This window comes from Pelecanus crispus, chromosome 1 (genome assembly GCF_030463565.1).
Source record: "Pelecanus crispus isolate bPelCri1 chromosome 1, bPelCri1.pri, whole genome shotgun sequence".
Taxonomy (NCBI): Eukaryota; Metazoa; Chordata; class Aves; order Pelecaniformes; family Pelecanidae; genus Pelecanus; species Pelecanus crispus.
In genome coordinates, this window is record NC_134643.1 from 158,638,541 (window position 1) to 158,661,178 (window position 22,638).

Sequence of the window (22,638 nt, forward strand, 5' to 3'; positions counted from 1 at the left end):
ACTCCCCAGCTTATGCCTGAAGAACTATTTCCTAAACTGGCTTCCAGATGAAGGAGGGAAGAAAAAGTAAACACTAAATGTCTCCTGGTTTTAAGAGCTGTCCTTAGTTTGGTTCCCTGCTGTCCAGCCCTCTCTCCTGTTCTCTCTCCCAAAGGGGTGCGTCCCTGCATACCAGCTGTGTGCTTGCCCAAATACACAGCAAGTCAGGGCAATTCACTCACTAGGCAGAAAACTATTTGTTTCCCCAATTGAGTTAAATCAGATAACTGTAAGGAGAGATGAGCATTACACCCAGTGGAAGTGAGAGGGTGGGACCATGTGGCCAAGACAGAAGGTAAGGAGGTAGAAGTGCTGGCAGCAACTATTAGGTTGTCTCATCTATTTCATGTAATTTGCACTCCTAGGGATTACCAAAATAAAAGCTAGGCTTTAGCTGTAATGAATGAATGATAACAACTGGGGTTATTTTGCTGTTTGTGGTCAAGGAGACTTTTGTTTTACTGCCTGTGAATGTTTCCCATTTTTCAGTATGGTGTCAGGGATAATTAAGAAAAATAGCAACTTGAAAAGGCCAGTTGGTGTAACACAAGCAGGGGAGAGGTCCCATGAGAAATGTAAGCAACCTCACATGCATAGAAAGGCAGAATTAATTAGATAAACAAATGTTGGGAAAGAATACAGAAACCACGAGAGGTATCAATTACTATGCCAAGGAGAAAAAACAAGATCAAAATCCACTTTCAAAGTACAAGCAGCATTTCCATTCAGAAAATGTCTCTTTTTTTCTTGACCCGTATCCTGAAGGGCAGAATGGTGAAAGGCAGAATTCGCAATATCTTTTGTCACGTCTTAGAGTTAATTTACATCATATGTAGGCATAGTTAATGCATATTGCTTTCTCTTTTTCTCTTCCAGTGGTGCTGACGCTCAACTTTTGCAGAGAGTTCATCAGCTAGGCTGCTCACAAGGGCAAGGGACCACAGAAGCGCCCGTGGTCCGGCAATGCGCAACAGGGCAACTTAACAGTCCCAGCTCTCCCGCAGCCCAAGAGGGCTTATGCAGCACAGTTGGGTACGACAACAAAGAGAGCACAGGCATCTGAGTCTGCGTGCTCCACCTCCTTCAGGCACACATGGAGATCTTTAGGACAGGGACTGTTTCTTTACTGGTCAGGTAAACAGATTTCTTGAGTTATTAGGAAATTTATTTGCACCACTTGCTGGGACAGTTATAGAGATGGGGGAAATTAGCATCTGATCATATCGACACATGCCCAGGGTTGTGTGATAGGTGTGCTGGGTCCCACGACAGGAGGTGGCTCACAGCCAAGCTGCCATAGAGGAATGTATGTAATGATATAGCATGTGCTGGCTGCCACACAGGTCATTGTCCCTCCGAGCTCTGGGACATCTCTCACCCAACGCCACACAATATCCAGCACCCAGGCTCTCACGGGCAGGGGAGAGGCAGCAGTGCCATGCTGCATGGTGGGAAGCATGAGATGGTGACCAGCAGGATGCATGTTCCTCTCAGTACCTCAGGCTTGAGGAAGCTCTGCAAATTCCATATAGTGTTCTTCCTAATAATATCGCATGATTTTCCGTACACATTTACAAATACACTTACCTGAGTCGATGGGCAGTATTGATGCTCTTTGCTTTTCTCTCTGTTTCTAGTATCAGCACGGGATTCTCTGCTGCACATACTCTGCTATGGATATCTCTGCACATGCTCAATGATTTCTTCCCAGAAAATTTTCCTGCAAGCTGTGACTAACTAAATGTTTAATTGGCTTTGGTTTAGTCTCATTTCACTACATCTTTTCAAAACAAATATTTTCTTGAGGAGAAGCACAGGAAAACCCATCTCGGCTTCTTCCTCCATCATTTTTGGTTTTCTTAATAGTTTTCACAATCCAGCATCCTGTTCCAGAAGCATCCATCTATCATTATTTCTGCATCCATCAGCATGTTCATTACCATCTCCCTGCCTCTATTAGTCTTAAATTCTCATTTTTATTTCAAAATTGTCAAACTCTCCTTTACAGCCTCTTCACCTACTGTCTTGCCCAGTAGGGACATAATGATATCACCCTATATGTTTCAGCTACTCCCAAACAGCCATCTTGGCTTGCCATTTCTCTTTAGGACATGAAAGCCCATGGTTCAAAACTGCTCCTTAGTACCCTTGTTGTTAAGCTCCTCACAAGGCTTCCCCAGCCATCCACGCATACAGCATCTCTCCCATCCTCCTTCCCCTCTCCCTGCCAGCTAGCAGCGGCTGTGCTGTTCTCACAGGTGTTGAGTACAGCAGCTTAACTCTTTTGCAACTCGTCATCTAGAAAAGTGGCATGGAAACATTTTGCCTTAACATTCTGCCGTCCAAATAAAAACTTTGTATGCTAACTCTGATAGTTCCCTAGTCTAGGTTTCTCAGTTGATTTCACCCTCTAGAAATGCTCTCGAGTGTTAATTCCTAACTTACACGAATCCACTTTGCACTACCATTCCTGTAATTTTTCTTTTCTTCTAACCCGCCAAAGCATTTGGAGATACAGTTTCTGTGAAAGATGCTATATGAAATAAAGATGAATTTTCCTGTATTTTTATCTTCAAGCAATGAAAGAATGGTGGGAATTAAATCAATAGCCATTATGAAACATGAAACAAAGCTATTGAGAAGGGTTACCTGATTCATATATTCTTTCTTCTCTCATAACCTAATATTAGCTACAAAACCAGACCTGAAACAGCCAGGAAATTATTTCAAATTGCTTTATGAGCAAATCTTTACTATAATGACCTATCTACTGAATGAGATAACCTATATCAAGCAGTTTCTGTGCATTTAAGACTTCAAAACTGGAGTCACTGTTGCATTGCAATCAAAGAATGAATTTGATATAGGTGTAAATGAACACATATTAAATTCAAGATAATTCGTTCACTGATGAGTAAATGCTTGTCTTGACTCAGTTAAAATTGTCACCACTGATGATGCACTGTCAGGTCCCCTGGGAGTTTGGGAGAGTTCCAGCTACTGGAGTCCAGCAGATATTACTAAAACAATGTTGGAAGAAAGACTGAACTGTACTTGGTTCACATTTTCCAAGACAAGAAACAGAAGGCAACCAAAACAAGTCCCTTTTTTTTTTTTTTTAATTTCCTGGGGCAGGGTTAGTTTTATTAGTGGTGCTCTTTTAAGCTCCCACAGCATCTGAGGTCCCCTGTTCATATCCCAGTAACCATGACCACACAGTTACTGATTTCCTTCTAGCAGCATCATATCTCAGCTTCACTCAGCTGGTTCAAACAGCACTGCTCTGTTTTCTCCCTAGTCTGAGCTGATACAACCACCCTAATGACTGACCCTTTCTAGTTTGAGCAGGTGTTCTGCTCCACCCATGTTTTAGCTGCTTTTAAAGAGATTTGTTTAAATAGCTGCTCTACTTTTCTTTAAGCCCATTAAATAGGGTGCTAACTATATGATCAAGTCTCTTCCCCCTGTTTCAGCTTCTTACTGGCAGGTAGAGAGGCACTGAGGCTTCCCAGGGCAGTTCAGATGTAGTGTGCTTTTACAGGCAACACTGCTCTCCAGCCATCTTCTCCTGGTTTTGCAAGTCCTTGTCTCACTATTTCAAAGTCACTTTGAGAATCAGAGTTGGCACGCCCAAAAGATTACTTTGTTTCAAGAGCTGTCTTTTGGCAAGGTACTTTTTCATTCATGCTCATCTTTTTACATCTGTATGGCTTTTAGCTTTTTATTTCATAGGGGTCTGTTGCCCCCTGTATTCTATGCCAAATCACATGAACTGATTCCAGATGACTCCTGAGACCAAAATTATTGGAGCATCTGGTATTATATCCTCATGACTTGGTTCATTTGTGCAGATATAAGTATAGACTGGGGGATACCAAAAATGGGAACAGCATGCCTTCACAAAGCAGATGGGCCTGTATTCAGGAATCAGCTAGGCTCTGCTCAGTAGAAGTACAGGGTGTGAAGCCTCAATATGTATTTCTGAAAGCGGAATGTTGTGCTGCTCCACCCAAACTGAAGCAGTAGCTCTTAACCGTGCTGCTGGGTGGTACCAAGAGCAATGTTTTGTATGTGGTGAAGCTGCTAAGTAAATTCTCCTAAGGGGTAGATTTCATCATACATCACTCCAGCTACTTGAAATATAAGTATTTGTCTCCGGTGGTTATCTGTGCTCCTCTGTAGTCAATGGAGAGCCAGATACTTCCAGATACCTTCTACACCTACTGTGGAATGGGATGAATTACCTTCTGATGCTATCTGTCTTTTTTTCCCACTGGCTATAGAGGGAGCCTAGATGAGGAAGTATCTGTGCTGCCAAAACCAACATCTTGTCAACACTTCTTTCATTCCCTTGATGTTGGCTGCTCTGATATTTGCTTTCTCTTCACTTCAGGACTCTCCTTCAGTTGCTTGCCCGGGACTTGCAAGGGAGGGAGGGGAGTAAGGTGGAAGGAAGGAAGGATGCCTGGGATTTGAATGAACATGGAGTGATGTTATAGAGAGAAGAAGAAACAAATCAGCTGGATTTCACAGCTGGAGAAATGCTAATGATTTTGGAACCAGCCTAAGCAAGCCTGAGTCCAGTAAACACTTCAGACTGGTAAGAATTCCCCCTTGCAAACATCAACAAAAGCACTTATCTAAGAATGGTTAAAAATTATTACAGATCTAAGGATAACAAATACAGTCAAGAAGCAAAAACTAAATACAGCATTAAAAGGAAAGGGGGCAAAAGTGAAACATAAATTTAGATTCACTGGTCAGCAGTGCTGACATTAGAAGAATCCATCACATACTTCCTTTCATGGATGCTCTTTTATTGATTAAAATAGAACAAGCTAATTTCATCACTTAAACAGAGGCAGCTGTTCAGAGCAGTATGAGAACAATAAACCAGAAATAAATAGCATACCATGTATCATAAAAGTTTGTGTTTCCTGGTAAAAAATGGTGGAATTGACATAGATCAAGACTACTACAGCTGACACTGTTTTAACAGCAGGAACTTTTTTTTACAGGAAGGTCTGCTAGCGCCTTTACAAATCCCCTCTCACGTTACAGTGACTGCACTGGTTTCTCAAGAAATACACACTCTTTATCAGAAATGTGTTACAATTACATTACAAGCTTTCATGTAGTGAAGTTCTACCTGCTAGGTATGGAAGATTGTATCTGGCCAACAAGGGATATTCACCCATTTACTTTGATCTCATTCTTCAAAAAGAGGATCCAAACTGCCTGTCCTTTTCATAGGGCACACCCCACCTCACCTTCTCCACCTTGCATACATGAGCATGTATCCCAGATTCCTTACCAAGACATTTATCCCCTGCTCCTGCTTACTAGGGAGAGTAATCGATTTCTTTAGTGTTCCACAAGCACATTTCACAGGTCATAAAGTTTACTTTTGTTTTCAGCTGTGTGACAGTAATGCTTTCATTACATAAACAGCACAACAAAACAAACTGGCAGTTAAAAAATGTCCTGTTAGGCACTTAATTCTGTGTGCTGTTTCCAAGCACAGATCTTAAAGGAACCACATCCCAAAAGACTTCTACTTAGTAAGATGGGAGGATTTAAACCGAACTGGTGGTTTGAGTCTCTGACTCAAAAGAACACTGACAGCCTTTAAACATTGGAGTGTCAAAAGTAAGCTGTACCGGTGCATGCACATATTCATACATATATATATATATGTATGTATGTATATATCTCCCTCCTGTTTTTCTAGAATTTAAGCTTCCAGAAGCAAACTGAAGCCATTCTGGTTGCCAAGAAAGCTCTCAAAATAGAAGCCAAAGTCTCCCTTTCCTAAATTTTTACCTTTGTAATAAATTTTCCATTTCTTTCTACCAACAATAACAGTTAAAACATGATAGTTTCTTATCTGAGACTGAGCTAATGCTGTCTTGAGTCACAAGCTGGAGAACCTGGGGTGGGTAAGACCTGGGACTGGTACAACCAACACACCAGCACAGGGTTTTATGAGAGGGAAAGAACTACTGTGCTAGGCTGCAGCTGGACGTACTTGGTGGCATCTCTCTAGTATGTCAGATAGACAAAGCCCTGATGATGGAACAGAAAAATTACTACAGACCTGACTGTACTTCCCATTACAGCTTTACTGGCTAAACCATCCTAGCAGACACATCTATACAGAGTGCGAAAAGCATTTTGCACAATGACGACATGGTATCAGTGGCATAGCGGCACAGACTTTTTTGTCATTATGCCAGGTATTTGCCAGCATATGTCAGCTGTAAAAATATATATATGTATGAACATTTATTACATGTTATTATATGGTTATAACATCATAGTACATTATAATATTTACATATAAATAAATACTTGCATGACTAGCTGATGAATCTGCACTGGTGAAATGTGAAAGCATAGACCTGTAGATATGTGACATGAAACACTGATCCATAAGGAACTAGGCAGAGAAGAACTGAAACATCCCCCACAGTGCCTTTGGTAATTCACACAGTGAAGGCATCTACTTTTGTCTTTGAGTCCCTGAACTTCAAAGTTCTCAAGACGCTGTGGGGAAATTTATACTACTTAACTTCAGGCACTTAACTCACTGACAGCACTTAGATGATGGTTTCACGGCATAGTGAGTTGATATAACACTTTATACCTAGCAAAAGGGACAAGTCCTGTTCCCTCCTCCCACAGACTCCTCTACTTTCAGCCATGCAGCCCCACCAGTTACTTTTGCTATGTCTGATGCTCACTTGGTTATGAACCTTTTAACTCACGAATCCAGTGGAAACAATTTTTGGCTGGGGCAAGAAAGAGAAGAAGGAGTCAGCAAGATAGAGGAAGGAGGAAAGGGGGGAAGAGGAGAAAGGAAGACCTCCCTGTGTCAGTGGATATTTATATTTATTATAAATTGGAAATCCTCACTTTAAATGCACAAGGTCAAAGAACTGTACTAAAAAAAAATCACAAATATTTTACTTGGTCCTTCATTCATGGAATACATCATACTAATAACAGCAAAATGTGTCTCATAATATTATGCTAACTAAAATAAATTATAAATAAAGTTCAACTATTTACATTTTTAAAAGAAGAAAATTTTATGGGCAATAATTTCACTTGCCTTCACTTTGAATGGTGCTTTCATACCCACAGACATAACACCTGTCCTCCTCCTCTTCAGCTGAAATAACTGAGCCTTCAAAACATCTCCAGTTCTTTGTCATGCTTCTACCCATTACTCTGCTGAATGTTGTCCTGCATTACAAGGAATAACACAGATTTCCCAGACCTACCATGGATAGACCACATTCAAAATCCTTCCCAAAAAGGATTAAAAAGGGGTCACAAAACTGATTCCTGACAAATAAAGCAGCTAATACCCAAGACTACGCTATGTTTATAGCATAAAAGGAGACTGGACAGTCTATACCATAGGCTGCTCTACTCTAAACTCAAAACTGGGCAGAGTTATAGTATGATATCTTTTGTAATCTCCTCAACATTATAGAAGAGAAATATAATTGTCACTTAACATGGGATTCTTCTTACCACACTTTAGCTACCTAAAACTCAAGAGTCTAGTCTAAATCACACTTCAAGACCCCTTCCAGAACCTAAGGAGAGAACGAGATGCCTCCAAAGGGCACTGCATTACAGGGGTCTTAGAGCTAGGCATACAAGAGCAGGAAGGTGCTCTCTAAGAATAAGCTCCTTGATCTTACCAGCTAAGATGCTGTTATATTTTGAAAGGAATGCACATACCTAAAGAAGAGCCATGCTTGAGGTCATACAAGTGTCAGTGTCAACCTGTATCTTTATATAAATCTCCTTGTCTGTTTCTGAAATGTGCAGTTAGATCACACCACAAAATCTAGCACACATTTATGACTGAAGAGATAGTAATGGGTCCTTTCAGTTTTAATAATTTTAAAGGTGCTAAACAAGACAAGGATGATTGCTAATTTGTTCCATTATTATAATTTTTACAACAGCATTGATGTTTTTCCCTGAACTATGTGAAATATAAGCACACAAAAAATAATCACTGAAAAAAAGAAGTGCTGTTAACTTTCTCTGAAGCTTGAGTTCAACAGAGAAATAATACCTTGGTAATGACAACGATTGCCTTTACATTATCTGCATTTCCCCTGTGCTACAATAAGACTTCTTCCATGTATTTGTGCAGAAACACCAAAGATAGTCTCAGGGGATCTACAGAATTGTAATGGGTTTTCTCTTTATGTAAACAAGCTGCTTTAATTGGCTTAATATGTGATATGGAACCTACCAGCAATTAGCATCTTTGATCAAAATCTGCACTAAAGCCAGTTTCTTTCAGAATGTTCCATTTGCATGAAAAAGTAGATGAAGCACAACATGTTTGAACAGAGCAGAATAGGTATCCGTATCAGTATCTTTTTTTGGTGTACATATTAATAACCACCACCTTTACACAAAATGTCCAGTGGACATTTTCTGCTGGACACAATCGATTTACAAGATATATTGGGTTTGAAAAGCAAAAGAGGTTTGGCTCTTATAATTCTGAAAAACGGCTCACACATGTAACTCCTTTAAAAAAGCTTTTCTTCTGAAACAGATACAAATTCTAGTGGCAAGAAAATAATCAGATAATATTGAAGTACTACCTCACATACATCTCAAGACAGGGTAGGAATGCATGCACTGTCAAGGAAGTCTATCAGCTAAAAACAGAAGACAGAATTATTGCTTTGTTTCTCCAACTTCTGCTATAGTTGCTTTTCAGCACTTAATTTGAAATCTAATTATTGTTGACAGAGATCGGGAACCAAGCATATTAAAGCACCTAAACTTAGCGTCCCTTGAGAAGTCTGAAGGAATAGCTTTGCCTTTTCTGTTTGTGTGCAGAGCTCCATGTTTTAACCTCCCTCATGTTTTCAAATGCCACTTCTGTCAGAAGCAATGTCTCCTCAGCTAAAATTGCTGCAACCATCTCTACAAACAAGTCAAGGACCAGGTTAAGCCAGCTGAGCATTAGGTTTATATCTGAGTATGTTGTAGACATGTCAGCAAGAAAATTAACTGTGTGTTAGCATGAAGGAAAAACAGCAAGACTCAGCAATGGATTAATTCAGGTCTCAGACCTGCTGCAGACGTCTGTCTTCATCGTAAGTAGTACTGAGGTTTGCACTAACTCGCACCTCCTGAGGGGTCACTCCTGCTTCTCGGACCCCTCCCAGTCCTCTCTGTGTCCTTTACGCTCCTGCACCTCCTCCCACCCCCTTCCTGCCTTTGCCGCTCTCTGCCGTAGCTGCGCTGCTGTCGGGGTGACTCCTACCACCCTACCAAGAGCTCTTGCAGGCAGCACTGTGATATTGCAAATGTTCAAAACCCTGACAGTTATTACGGTGCCCTTGCATCTCTCATCACTCTTGCAGGCACCACACTTTTGGCATGCTAATTTTCAGCCTTGTGAACAGTACGTCTTGATGAGACTGGCATTGGAAAGACGTGTGAGTGGAAACTGTGAGCCAGTGCTTGGTTTATCCATTGGGTTAGCTAAAACAACATGCCTGGTGTCTTATCAACATTGCACACTTAGAGAGTGCTTCATTTCTGGGTGCTAGCTCATGCCACCTCCACATTTATCTGAAGAGAAACCTTTTACAGCACTGCCTCAGCACTACTTACTGCTGTCAGCTCAGCCCTGCTGCCACGAACCCCGCCGTGCATCCAGCCTTCCCCACCTCTGTATGCAATTTCAGCATCTCATTTTCTAATTGGAAATACTTTGTACTGTAATGTGAGGAGATGGCAAGCAAGCAAACAAGCAAGGACACTCCATGTCTTACAATCAAATCCATTTGATTTGAGCAGTATCATATTTTCCACCCATCTGGCTAGACTACGTGTGCCTTTGGAATGAAACAACTTACAGCTATACTCTGTTCTTCAATCCATGACCTCCTTTGCAGGGGGCAAGAGAGGCAAAAAGGGACAGAAACATATTATTCTTCCATTTCTGCTGTTTGCCAGTTAGAAACATCCCAAATCAGTGCAAACCTTTAGTCAAAGGGAAATTTTGTTCCGCTGGTGCCAAGTTCTGCATAGCAGAGCCAAGCATGAATGCTAAGAGCTGAAGTGAAATCATGCTAGTCAATGAGGCAGAGCCTGCTTCTGCAAGCAGCAGTTCCTTTGAATTAAGGGTTATACCTTGGTCAGCACATTGAACTCCCACTGTGGGCCCTGGGATGCCAAGAACGAGGTCAAAGAGGTGCAACATTATTAATGCTGTGTTCTAAGAACAAACCATTGTCCGTTCTGCCAAACTGTGCTTTCGTTCTTTCTCAAACCCTGTGCTCACATTTATTGAGTGCTGGATATTTGTCGGACTAGTTCTGCTAACCATTACATATTTCATATTGCACTTAGCATTTCATCAACCATGAATAAATCTGGACTTACAGAGGGTAGGTCACAAGAAAACAGAACTTCAAGACAAAAAGAGAAGTAGATTTATGGAGAAAAGGACAGCTTAAAATAGATTTTTTTTTTTCTAGTGTAATTGAATCTACATTCATTTTCAATTTAAAAAAAAAAACAAAAATGAAGTATTGAGTCATTACAAGGGCCAGACAGTTGTCAGAGCTACACTGGGTTGAACTCAAATTATACTGCAGTAACTGCTCAAAGGAAGTCCAGTTTAGAAGCAATGAAGTAAACAATTTCTTTTCCTTCTAACCCGCTTTTGTCCTGCTGCAATGCATAAATTTTTTACTTACAGGAATATGACATTTCCATTACATATCTGTGCTTATATAAGTATTTACAATCTTATTGATGGCTGCAAATTTGTTAAAGCTGCTCTAAACCCTTTCAATCGAATATACTCAGTTACACCCCAGGGAATAATTACTGCCCTCAGTTGTAGTATGACATAAACCCTTTCAATCTCATTTCCGTAACATTTGAAAATAAGCAGCTCAGCCTTAGCAAAGACACTATTAAAAGGCTTAGCCCAATGTGGATGATACTCAAGGCAAGAAGCATAATTAAACTTTCTAGTTATTTTATTGGTCTGTTCCCCAGAATCCCAATCTTTCAACAGTCAGATCATCACTAAGTGTTATTAGCAGAAAGCAGTTTTCCTTGTTCCATGATGGGAAACGCAAACAGGCACTAATACCAAACATAGTGGACACTTATTTCTCCACAGTGCTTGTGTAAATGACACAACGTGTTGAGTATTACATGGTTTAACTGCTGCTTACCCACATCTTTTTCAGCCATTTTACTTTCTGCTAAGGACAGAAGTGATAGAAAAATAAGAGGCAGATTAGAGAAAAACTGAAAGATAAAACAACCCTAAAATGCTATGCCTGTTAGTAAAGTAGCATGAATGCTGCGGAAGACAAAGGTATTTTCATCTGCCCACCACTGAGTCTGCCACTTGGAACCTGCTGTTCATCCTGGTCTCTGATGTAGAAATCAGGGGCAATAGTTCTTAAAAACAAATAAGCTGTTTGGTTAGTAGCAAAATTAACGAGGCCTGGCCTGCTGCAGATTTGTGTCTCACAGGTCATGTCCCATTGGATTCTCTAGGGTTTAATAAGAGATGAGCTGGCACTGCAGCCTTTACCACCATGGAGGAACTAACTCATAATTCTCTCCTCTACCCACCTGTGAAGTTTCATAAAACTTGAAGGAATTGCACACCTTTGAAGTCTCTGCCTCCCTGCTGAACTTGCCTGAAATTGGTCAACACATTCAAAAAATGCAATGGGGAATAGGGAGCAGAGAAAAACACAGACAAACATCATGGCTTTATAAATCTCATCCTTTGGGAAACCCAGCTAGAAACAAAAGTTAAAAGCAGGGAAATACTTCCAAATACATCACTGAAACTTAACAGCAATGCAAAAAAGTGATATTATGGAAGAACTTTGCCTACAATAGTGACAACAAGACTGCATTTACGAAGAAGAGAACAGGAGATCACAACAGACTGCTTGTAAGTGAAGTAGTTACTTGTTAGTAAAAAGCAAAGTAAATCCATCATTTCCTCCTTTGAGCTTAACACTACTCTTGATTTATACCAGTGAAGTCTCTGCATTATGAAATTAATTATATTTCATGATGCTTGGCCATAATCAGCCTACTGTAAAATGCACATTGGACATGCTGTTATTCAACCAAGACACTGCTATTTTTTGCCGAGAGCAAGGAAAGTGTAAGACTTTCCACAAATTCAGTCCTACACACTTCCCTTTACCCAGATACCCCAAGGACTTTCTATGACTTCCTCACGTAAACAATAGCAAGGCGTTTGTAAAGCCAAGCTAAATCTAAAAACAAACCACACAGTGTCATCAGATCCTGTCTGACTGAGCCAGGGGACCTTGACAGCAAAAGCTCTGGGTTTTTTTCTTCTTTTAAAACCATATAGTTTCAGGAAAGTGTTCCTGACTTAAACTTCTTGCACAGGATGAGATCACTTATTACGGTGAGCTGATCATGTGCCTCGTTGCTGCCCAAACTGGCACAACCCATGCGTTTTGTCTCTCTTCCCATCCTTTTCCCAGTTACGTGGTCCTGGACAAGCTCTGGCACTCATCTGACCCTGCCCTAGGTCGATTCAACTCACTAAACCAGCAGGGAAGTAATTCAGTAAAAAAAAGCAGGCTGCTTCTGTCAGAAGTGAAACCATCCCTTGCCCTGTACAGATGGATTCACTGGCCGATTCATGCTTCTCTGAAACTTCTCAGAAATGGTGAAACAAATGACTAATGTTTTGAAGCAGATGCAGCAGTTTTAAGTCAACTGAAAATCCCTGCTTTTCATGTTTTTAAGACATTCTGATACAAAAAAATTAAAACAAAAAGGGCTGTTGCTTACCATTTGTCTTCTGTTCTCTACCAGGTGGATGCCAACAATCCCTAGGAAAGATCCAAAGCCAAGCTAAGGCAAAGAACAAAACCAACAGAAATACATGAGGTCAGCTTATTTGGTCAACTTACCAAAGCATTACAGTGATACCTGAGCTGATGTATCATACAGATGGGCTAGTTTCGGTAGGTCAGGGGAAAGGGTGGAAGTTACTGCTGGACATAAATCACATAATGTAATAGAGAATGACCAGAACTGCAGCTCTTTGATATTTCAAAGCAAAACTTGTCACGTAGTAAATGGAAGCCTGTACAGACATACGCTTCTATAACCTGGCTACCGTTACCATAGTCACATATAGTTTTACACAGCATAAAGCAAAAATTAGGTGAAGTAGGAGAAAAGAACACATACATTTAGCCCATACATCATTAATCTGGAAAATTGCAAAGCTTTAGGCAACTGCAGACAAACTTTCCTCAAAAAATGGATGTGTTGCTGCCACACAATAGACCCAAGTTCAAACCTTTAGGGTTCAGTTTGTTCAATTTTAATGACTAAACACTATCACACATCCCAGAAAAAGTTCTTGCTAAAATGCCAAAAGGACCAGTACAATTAGTTTCAACATGGTACAGCTGCAGCACCAACAGCCACAGGAGAGAGAGGGGGAAGGGATGCTGGAGTAAGCTGGCCTTACTGTTCCTACCAGTGCTGCTTCGACACCAGGCTGGCAAGAAAAGCCCTCTTCTTATGATGGGCCCATGAAGGTTTGGAGAGGTAGAAACTCCTTGGATTCGTTGTTAACATGAGGTAAAGCAGCAACAGGCAAGACCAGCCTTTCATCAGACCTTCCTGGAGTCGGGACCCCCACAGGCTTGAAGAAAAGGGGTCTCCTTGGTGCCACACACCTGAGATGTAGCTGGCCACAGACTGAGAAGCAGTCAGGTGCAGGTGTCAGCCGGCTCTTTCCACAGAGCTCCCTCCTTGCCTTGCCTGGCCACACGCTGCCCTGCGGTCACCTCGGTATCAATCCCCCATCACTTCCACTCTCCTTGCTTCCCTCTTCACTGGGGCTGACATTCCTCCCTGCCCCAACACACCCCCTGTCACCCCCTCAGCTCCCACCCACCCCTCCCCATGGACAGGGCATGACATTTCTGCTAAGGAATCTAAGCCCCCTTTCTGGAATGAGGTCTCTGAATCTGGTTCAGAGCCTCTCCTCCAAGCACAAGTTAAGTTTTTAAGGACTACACGTCCCAGCCAAGGGCTTGAGCAATGCCCATGAACTCCTTGCTGTTATGCACAACTGCTCACAGCAGAAAGCAAATCTCCTGCAAGCACTTTACTCGCTCAGTATCACAACAGGAATCCGTCACTGCCTCTCAAGAAAGCAAATGTAGGGAAAGGAGATTTGCTCTTGAGTGCTTTGGGAAGATTTATGTGAAAGGAAGGCACAAGGACTAAAAGCAGAGACTTTGAAAAAGAAAGTGTGCGCAAATGCATCCATGCTGACAGCTGAATAGGAGAGAGACTTGGAACTGTGAGCAAGGACACTCCATTCAGGGGACAGCAACTTTGTAAATTAAGATAACTACATAAAAATGACACCTGGTTTCAAGCCCCATTTTTCATCCCAACAGGAACAATCCAGAAAGCCCCATTTACGGCTGATGCAGGGGACACAGAGGAGAGTAATATTACCCATATGAAGGAAAAATGAGCAAATATGGAACAATAGCAATTAAATCAGATGAAGAACCATAGATAGAGATCATGATTTAAGCCACAGCATTGCTGAGATTGGTTTAGGGTCACAGGCACTGCTTTTTTTGTCTGTTTAGACAACAGGCTATTTGGGTTGGGAACTCTGAGAGTCCAGGTCAGTATGGTGACTGGGACAATTGTACCCTGTAGACTTGAAAGATTATAAAAATAGCAAATGAAAATAACATAAGCAGCAGTCATAGAGAAGCTACTTTAAATATCTAAGTATATGCAATATTTATAAGGAAGTGAGGTTGAAGAAATTCCAACTCTGGCTTTGCAGCCCATTCCACAAAGACAGCCCTAAACCTAAACTGACGATCAAGCAGTAATCTACTTAAATGCAGGCACCTTCCAAAGTGGAACACTATACTAACTCATCTACACACAGAAACATTTTATGTTAAATTACTTTGGATGCATAAACACATATAATACCTACCACTATAAAGACGTATTTACAACAAACCTTTTTCCAAAACAAATTACAAGTCACAAAATATGCAGAGTAATTAAGGCACCTATCTCTTCTTGAAGCCAACAGAAATTAAGTAGAAGCCCAAATTATATTATGGATCTAGTCCTAAAGCCCTGCTCTGCAAATGCTTCTAGATGCAAGTAAATCTATGCAAGTGGATGGTCTTATTCACATTTGCAGGTGTTTGCAAGATAGAGACTAGTTCTAAATGGTTTTTATGACCAAAATCCCTTACCTAAGGTCAGTGGAGATTTAGATCTCACCTACCAGCTCTCAAGTTAATATTTTGCTACTGAATTATGTGAGCACTAGACCTTATTTTTAACTGTAATTAACACTGTCTGTCCTCATAATCTTTCTTTTCTTTGAGCCCAACAGTTAAATATGCAGTGTTGAATTTACTCCCCTAGCTTTAGGTATGTAAAAGTTTGGGATCAGTGCTATGTTGGTTTTCTAAGCTCCCTCTACTGTCAGCGGAGAAGAGAAGCACCTTTTGAGGGTTAGTCAGCTCATTCCCTGGAGGTATTTAAAAGACGTGTAGATGTGGTACTTAGGGATATGTTTTAGTGGTGGACTTGGCAGTGCTAGGTTAACTGTTGGACTTGATGATCTTAAAGGTCTTTTCCAACCTAAACAATTCTATGAATCTATTCTGAAAGAGGTGGCTGACTTTGCACAGAGGTGGAGGAGAGGCTACCCCGTAGTCCATCTGTCAATGTTGCACTGGAGTCAGTAACCTCTGGCAATGAGGCAGGAACACAGCATATATGACATGCTGTCATACACCTCTGACCAGGCTTTTGGCAAGATATCATGCAAGGTTTGCATAGCACCTTTAACTCTTGCTAAATGTTTGGGATATTTAGTGTATTAATGAAGTTTACACTGACAGTTACCCATCACTCTTTCTCAGTTATTTCAATAATCCATCACATGTGAACAAAAGGAATTCTGAATCTTATGAAAATTATTTAGCTCCAGCAATCTTTTGAGGAGGAAAATTATTAATAAAAAGTTTTGTTTTCAAAGTGTTCTGATAGATTCTAGCTATTCTATCTGGTTATTAATGACACCAAGATTTTAAAAAAAAATATTTTAGTGATTATATTTTTTTCAGCTGAGTGAATAGGCATTGTGTTATTTCTAAAAGAAACTAAATGCTGAAATAAACTGGTTTGTGCACATGGGTTTATTACTTATTACACTTACTAAAGACAACAGTTTAAAAATGAAAATTCTTTCAAGGGAATGAATGCAGCTAATATGGTCTTCTAAAATATTTTAATTCAAATTACAGAAAAAGAATTATCAGTACTTTATCAGTATTAATCTATCTATTTTAGCTTAATGAAAGGAAAATTAATTCTTTTAAGGTTTTATTCTTGGAACCACTTTTTTGTTCTATTTTTAAAACACCACTCCTTATAGATCATTATCCCAAAATTATCTTTCTGAAAGACCTGTTCTCAGCATGACACTAAGATGTAAGAGGGCTTGCTTAGGAGGAACAGTTCTAACTCACAAATTATTAATGGCAATGCAAAATGTATGCACAGTATTAAAAGATACATATCCCTCCTCCTGGGCATTTCACTCCATAGAGAACAAGAAATAATGATACCTTACAACACATTTTGCCACATACCTAAGCAGGTGCCTAACTCGAAGTACATGAGTTTCTTTCTTCACCTTGCACCCTCTGCCTCCTCTTGGCTGGCTTGGAGAGACCAAACAAGGCAGATGGGCCTTCCTCTATTTGCTGTCCGTACTCCTCTTTTTTAAAACTCAGCCCAGGCATCTCAAAAAACTTTTTGACTCCAGGGGTTTCCACCCTTTTGGATATGACTGATCTGTTCTTCTGAGATCAGAAAGGGCCATGGAGGTTGAACCGGCAAGGACCTGGCAGGGCTGCCCCTCCCCAGAAGTCACAGAGGCACCACAGGGCGAAGGAGATACAACTTGAACCTTGTGCCCAGTACAGGAACGTGTTTAAGTGGTCTGTTCCCAAGACAAAAACAAGACTAAGGATTTCAGAAGGGCATCTTGTACAAGAGGACAGCAAGACTGCACAAGAACATGTTAGGCAGGCTCCAGGGAGAAGCTTCCATATGCCCATCTACAGGGCTTTCCCTGTGATGGACACAGCAGAATTCCTGGCACATGGACGCAAGAGCAGAGTGGCTCTTTCTGCTATCAACACAGTAAACCTCTAAAAGGTCATTTAAATCTAACCCATGCCTACTGTCCAGTCACTTATATGACCACATTTAAGAGATCAGTGGGAAGTCAAGCAGAGGTTCTCACACAGGCCCCTGAGCCCAGCATACTGCTGCGCAGTGCAACCTGCACCCCCTTCTGCCCCCTAACAGCCTCCCCTTTGGGGCACCTCAGAAAAACAGAGTTTACCCCCCTACCTTATCATACACTAGAACTAGATCAAAACAAAGGAGTATCTCTCTCCTGTGAAATGCAAGAGGACTGAACTTTTTTCTTTTTTTTTTTTAATCAATCAGAGCTTCCCATATCCAGCTGATAATAATTTATCTGGTTGTACCCAATAATCTAAAATAGGTTTCTTTACTCACAACGATGCCTGGGTAGTAGCCTCCCACGGTAACATTTTCTGTTCTTGTGGTCGCTGCCAGACCTATGGTCAGTATGAAAACAGACACTACCAGCAGAGAGACTGTGAACCAAAGCGAAGTCTTCTTCCTTTTTGCAAATTGTCCTGTAGGGAGTGGGGAGGGAAAAAAAGAGAGCATTTCATTGCAATCATGGCAGAACATACAAAGTAACGGAAGATTTTCTTTTGTTAATCTTTTCTGTTGTTAACCCACTGTTGTTCTCCCACTACAGAAAAGAGCTGGCAGACAACAGAGGGAATTAAAAACCACAAAGTTAGCTAGAGCTCAGCATAGCTTAATGCACACACATTGGGTACATGCATGAGATGATGAGTTTTTATTAAGCTGAACTGAAAGTCAGTGACAATGATAATTATGCCTTGTCTTCAGTAATGTTTATAATTAAGTGTTGCTCACATCCATACGTCAGATCCTGCAGGCCTTAAACGCTTACCTACGTGAAGTGCCAATTTGACTCTACCCAGACAGAACATAAAAATTTGTATTTTAAACAAGATTAGCAGAAGGTCTGTGTGCTATCATGAAAACAAATGTGCTCTTCCTATTTACTAGTGTAAGCAAACCAATCTGCATCTCTGAAGCAAAGCTGTAATATAGTTGATCAGGTAATGATATATGGGACTACCTTTTAAAGCAGTAGCTGCTTAGTGAAATATATTCAGTCTCACTGGGATTTGGGTTCAGATACCCAAAAGTGAAAAATGGCAGGCTCATCTCCTGCGTCCAGCCACTTTAAATCTATTTAAATTATTGCGGTGGCATATCTGAGCTGCAACCACAGGCTACTAACATCAGAGCCCCAGCCTATAGCACAGACTTAGGTAAGACTTATTTAAAGACAGCAATCGATACGTGACTCTAACTAACAAAAGGCACACAAATGAATCAAACTGCGGTCCCCCTTTCCACTCCTTTTTGCTCTGAAAGGCAAGGCAAGCGTGTGCAGGATCACCCCTAGAGCACTGGGCCATGCCATGCCATGGTACCCTCGGCTGCAGTGGGGCAGCACGGAGCTCCAGCGAGAGCACAACCTGCCCACAGCGCAGGGCCCGCGTCTCTCCCCTCCGCAGCCTCACGAAGCTGCCTGCGCGCCCAGTCTCGGGAGGGGGCAGAGGCTGCGGTGTTGCACCAAATACTGGGGGCAGCAGCCCCCGCCAGGGATGGCTTAGGTGAGAGGGGGAGGCAGCCTTGTGTGGACTGGGCTCTGTGGGCGAGGCGTGATGGTGCTGCTGTAAGCAAAAGCAAGGGCAATGCAGGAAAGTCAAAAAGCAAGCAGAAGCCATTCGCAATGAGCCATTTGAGTTATATGGCAAATTTAAAGTCAGGTAATTGAGTTAAATGTTTACAGTTCAAAAGCCAGGCTAGATTAGTGATGTTTGCAAACCAAGTCAAATAATTTCAATGAATAAATAAATGCATTTATAATAAAAATCTGCTTGCTGACATTTCTCCAGTAGAACAACCAGCCAAAATGAGTCCAGTCTTTTAGTATGAAATGCAAGCAACGTTACTGAAGACAAATATCATCTATTGAGCTTAAGCAAGCCTCTTTCACCTGCATGTACAGTCTTCCTGCTAAAGATAAGAAATAATTCATAAAACTCCCCAGACGTCTCCCCTCCAGCCTGTGCCCCAGCTGTCTGCCTCTGGCAATTCCCTGTTAATCCATGGAGGATCACTGGGGACATGGAAGTGGAGAGGTTCTTCATTATCAATCAGTTCTTCACCAAGTATACGGGGTTAATGGCAGTTCTTTCAATGAAACCAGTTCACATAGCCAAGAGGGGAAAGCAGACTTCAGACTTTTAACTCCACAAATCAGTTTCTCTTCCCATAAACTAAAATGATTCATTCAATATATCGACCAGATTTTAAAAAATCTCTGACGTCCCTGCCGCACTCTGTCATCTTTGAAAAGTCATGGAGATCGGGGAATCCCAAATAACTGAAGAAAGACAAATGCTCCACCTACCTTTAAAAAAGGCCAAAATGATGATTCGGGGAATTACAGGCCAATCAACCTCACTTTGTTTCCTGGGGGACTGGAACCAAAAATATGGAGCAAATCCTCTGGTAAGACATTTCTGGGCACATAAGGAAAAGGTGATTGGCAGGAGTCTGCATGGATTTACCAGGGGCAAATCATGCCTGACCAAACCAACTGCCTGCTATGACAAAATGACTGGACTTGTGGAGCAGTGGATGTGTTCTACCTCAAATCTAGCAAAGATTTTAACATGGTATCCCCACAACATTCTCATAACCCAGCTGGGACATCATGGTCTGGATGGGTGAACAAGCCAATGGTTAAAAAATTGGCTGGATTGTTGGGTTCAGAGGGAGCAGTTAATGGATTGTACTCTACCTGGAGGCCAGCAACAAGTGGAGTATTTTGGCAGTCTGTCTTGGGACCTGTCCCATTTCATGTATTCATCAATGACCTAGAGAAAGTGGTAGCATGCCTGCTCATCAAGCTGGCAGAAGACACAAAACTGGGGGGCCAGTCCATACCCTGGAGGGCAGGGCTGCCATTCAAAGGGATCTAGGCAGGCTGGAAAAATGGGCCAGCAGAAACCTTACCAAATCCAACAGACAGATGCAAAGTCCTGAGGAAAGGAAGGAATAACGCCTTGCAATGATACAAGCTGGGGACTGCCAGGCTGGGGAGCAGCTCTGCTAAAAAGGACCTGGGGGTGTTGGTAGACAATGAGCTGAACGTGAACCAGCAGCGTGCCCTGGCAGCAAAGGCAGCAGGCAGCATCCTGGGCTGTATTAACAGGAGCATCATCAGTAGATCAGGGGAGTAACTATGCCCCTCTGTTCAGCACTTTTTAGACCACATAAAATATTACATCCAGTTTTGGACCCCCAGTACAGGAAATATATCAATTAACTGCAGTGAATTCAACAGAAGACCCCAAAGAAGGTCAGGGGGCTGATGCACTTGCTGTGTGGGAAGAGGCTGAGGGAACAAGGCTTGCCCAGCCTAGAGATGAGATGATGTCGTGGTTTAGCCCCAGCCAGCAACTCAGCACCACGCAGCTGCTCGCTCACTCCCCCTACCCCGATGGGATGGGGGAGAGAATTGGAGGAGTAAGAGTGAGAAACACTCCTGGGTTGAGATAAGAATGGTTTAATAATTGAAATAAAGTAAAATAGTAATGATAATAATAACATAATAATAATAATAATAATAATAATAATAATAATAATAATAATAATAATAATAATAATATACAAAGCAAGTGATGTACAGTGCAATTGCTCACCACCTGCCGACCGATACCCAGACAGTTCCCGAGCAGCGATCGCTGCTCCCCGGCCAACCCCCCCCAGTTTATACACTGAGCATGACGTCATATGGTATGGAATAGCCCTCTGGTCAGTTTGGATCAACTATTCTGGCTGTGCCCCCTCCCAGCTTCTTGTGTACCTGGCAGAGTATGGGAAGCTGAAAAGTCCTTGACCAGCATAAGGGAAGCCCCGTCTGAGGAAGGAAAACTGTTGCAATATGTGGATGACATCCTGATTGCCACTAAAACAAAGGGGAGGTTTAGGTTGGATATTAGGAAAAATTTCTTACAGAAAGGGTAGTCAAGCATTGGAACAGGCTGCCCAGAGAGGTGGTGGAGTCACCATCCCTGGAAATGTTCAAAAAACGGGTAGATATGGCACTTCAGGACATGGTTTCGTCTAGTCTACCCTTGATTGGTTTAGTGTGGACTTGGTAGTGTAGGTTAATGGTTGGACTGGATGATCTTAAAGGTCTTTTCCAACCTAAACGATTCTATGATTCTATGATTCTATGATTCTAAGCAGTACTTAGCAACAACTAAAAACATCAGCATGTTACCAACATTCTTCTCATACTAAATCCAAAACACAGCACTATGCCTGCTACTAGGAAGAAAATTAACTCTATCCCAGCCAAAACCAAGACAGATGACTTTTAGCAGGGCTAGTAGCAGTCTTCCAGTGCCTATGAAGTAGTTGTCAAGAGGACAGACTCAAGCTTTTCATAGCGGTACACAGCAGGAGGACAAAAGACAATAGACATAAACTGAAACACAAGAAGTGTTTCAGACTGGGCATAAGGAGAAAAAATTTCAACATTAGGACAGTTAAGCATTGGAACAGGTTGCCCAAAGAGGTTGTGCTGTCTCCATCCTTGGAGGTTTTGAAGATCCAACAAGAAAACGCTGTGAGCAACCTCGTCTGACCTCATAGTTGACCCCGCTTTGAGCAGGAGGTTGGATTAGCAACTTCCTGAGGTACCTTCTCACCTGAATTATTCTATGGTTTTATGATAGTCAAGACAGCTAGACTGAAGGTGGCTTGGGTATGTGTGCTCATATCCACTGTTATGAAACTGCAGCTGCAATGTAGACATACTCTAGAGGGACATAGGAACACAAACCTTCTGAAAGTCAATGGGACAGACGCTCCTCAGCCAAGCGCTTCTGAAACCACTGAATGTCTGCGTTTATGAAAAGTGCCTGAGGAGACAAACCTATACATTGTTCTCAAAGTAACACTGTACTGGCAAAGGTTAATCAGATTGCATGGAGGTAAACTAAGGGTCCAACCTGCCCTCCAGAGTTTTGGTTATCAATAGTGATGTAAAAAAAAGAAAGGCATAAGTTTGCCTAGATGGAGTTTGCAGGAAAATGTCTTAGGAAAAGCATGCTCTTATTTGTAATTGGAGCAAATTGGATGTGGATTTAGTGAGATAAAACAGAAAAGGATGTAATTATGTGTAGGGTCATTTTTCAGACTGAACTACATTTTAACTTCAAAATGTATGTGTGCCAGAAAGCATAATCAATTTATGTATGTGATACCCTTCAA

At 41.6% G+C, this 22,638-nt stretch overlaps 1 protein-coding gene across 1 annotated transcript in view; it reads right to left on the reverse strand.

Moving 5' to 3' along the window:
* TMEM255B (transmembrane protein 255B) overlaps nt 1–22,638 on the reverse strand; it is a 79,377-nt gene that overhangs the window by 52,891 nt on the left and 3,848 nt on the right. The window contains exons 2-3 of the mRNA XM_075710477.1: nt 17,731–17,873; nt 12,910–12,972 (exon numbers count right to left, since the gene is read on the reverse strand). Of these exons, the coding sequence (XP_075566592.1) occupies nt 12,910–12,972; nt 17,731–17,873 (206 nt within the window). The remainder of the gene's footprint in view (nt 1–12,909; nt 12,973–17,730; nt 17,874–22,638) is intronic.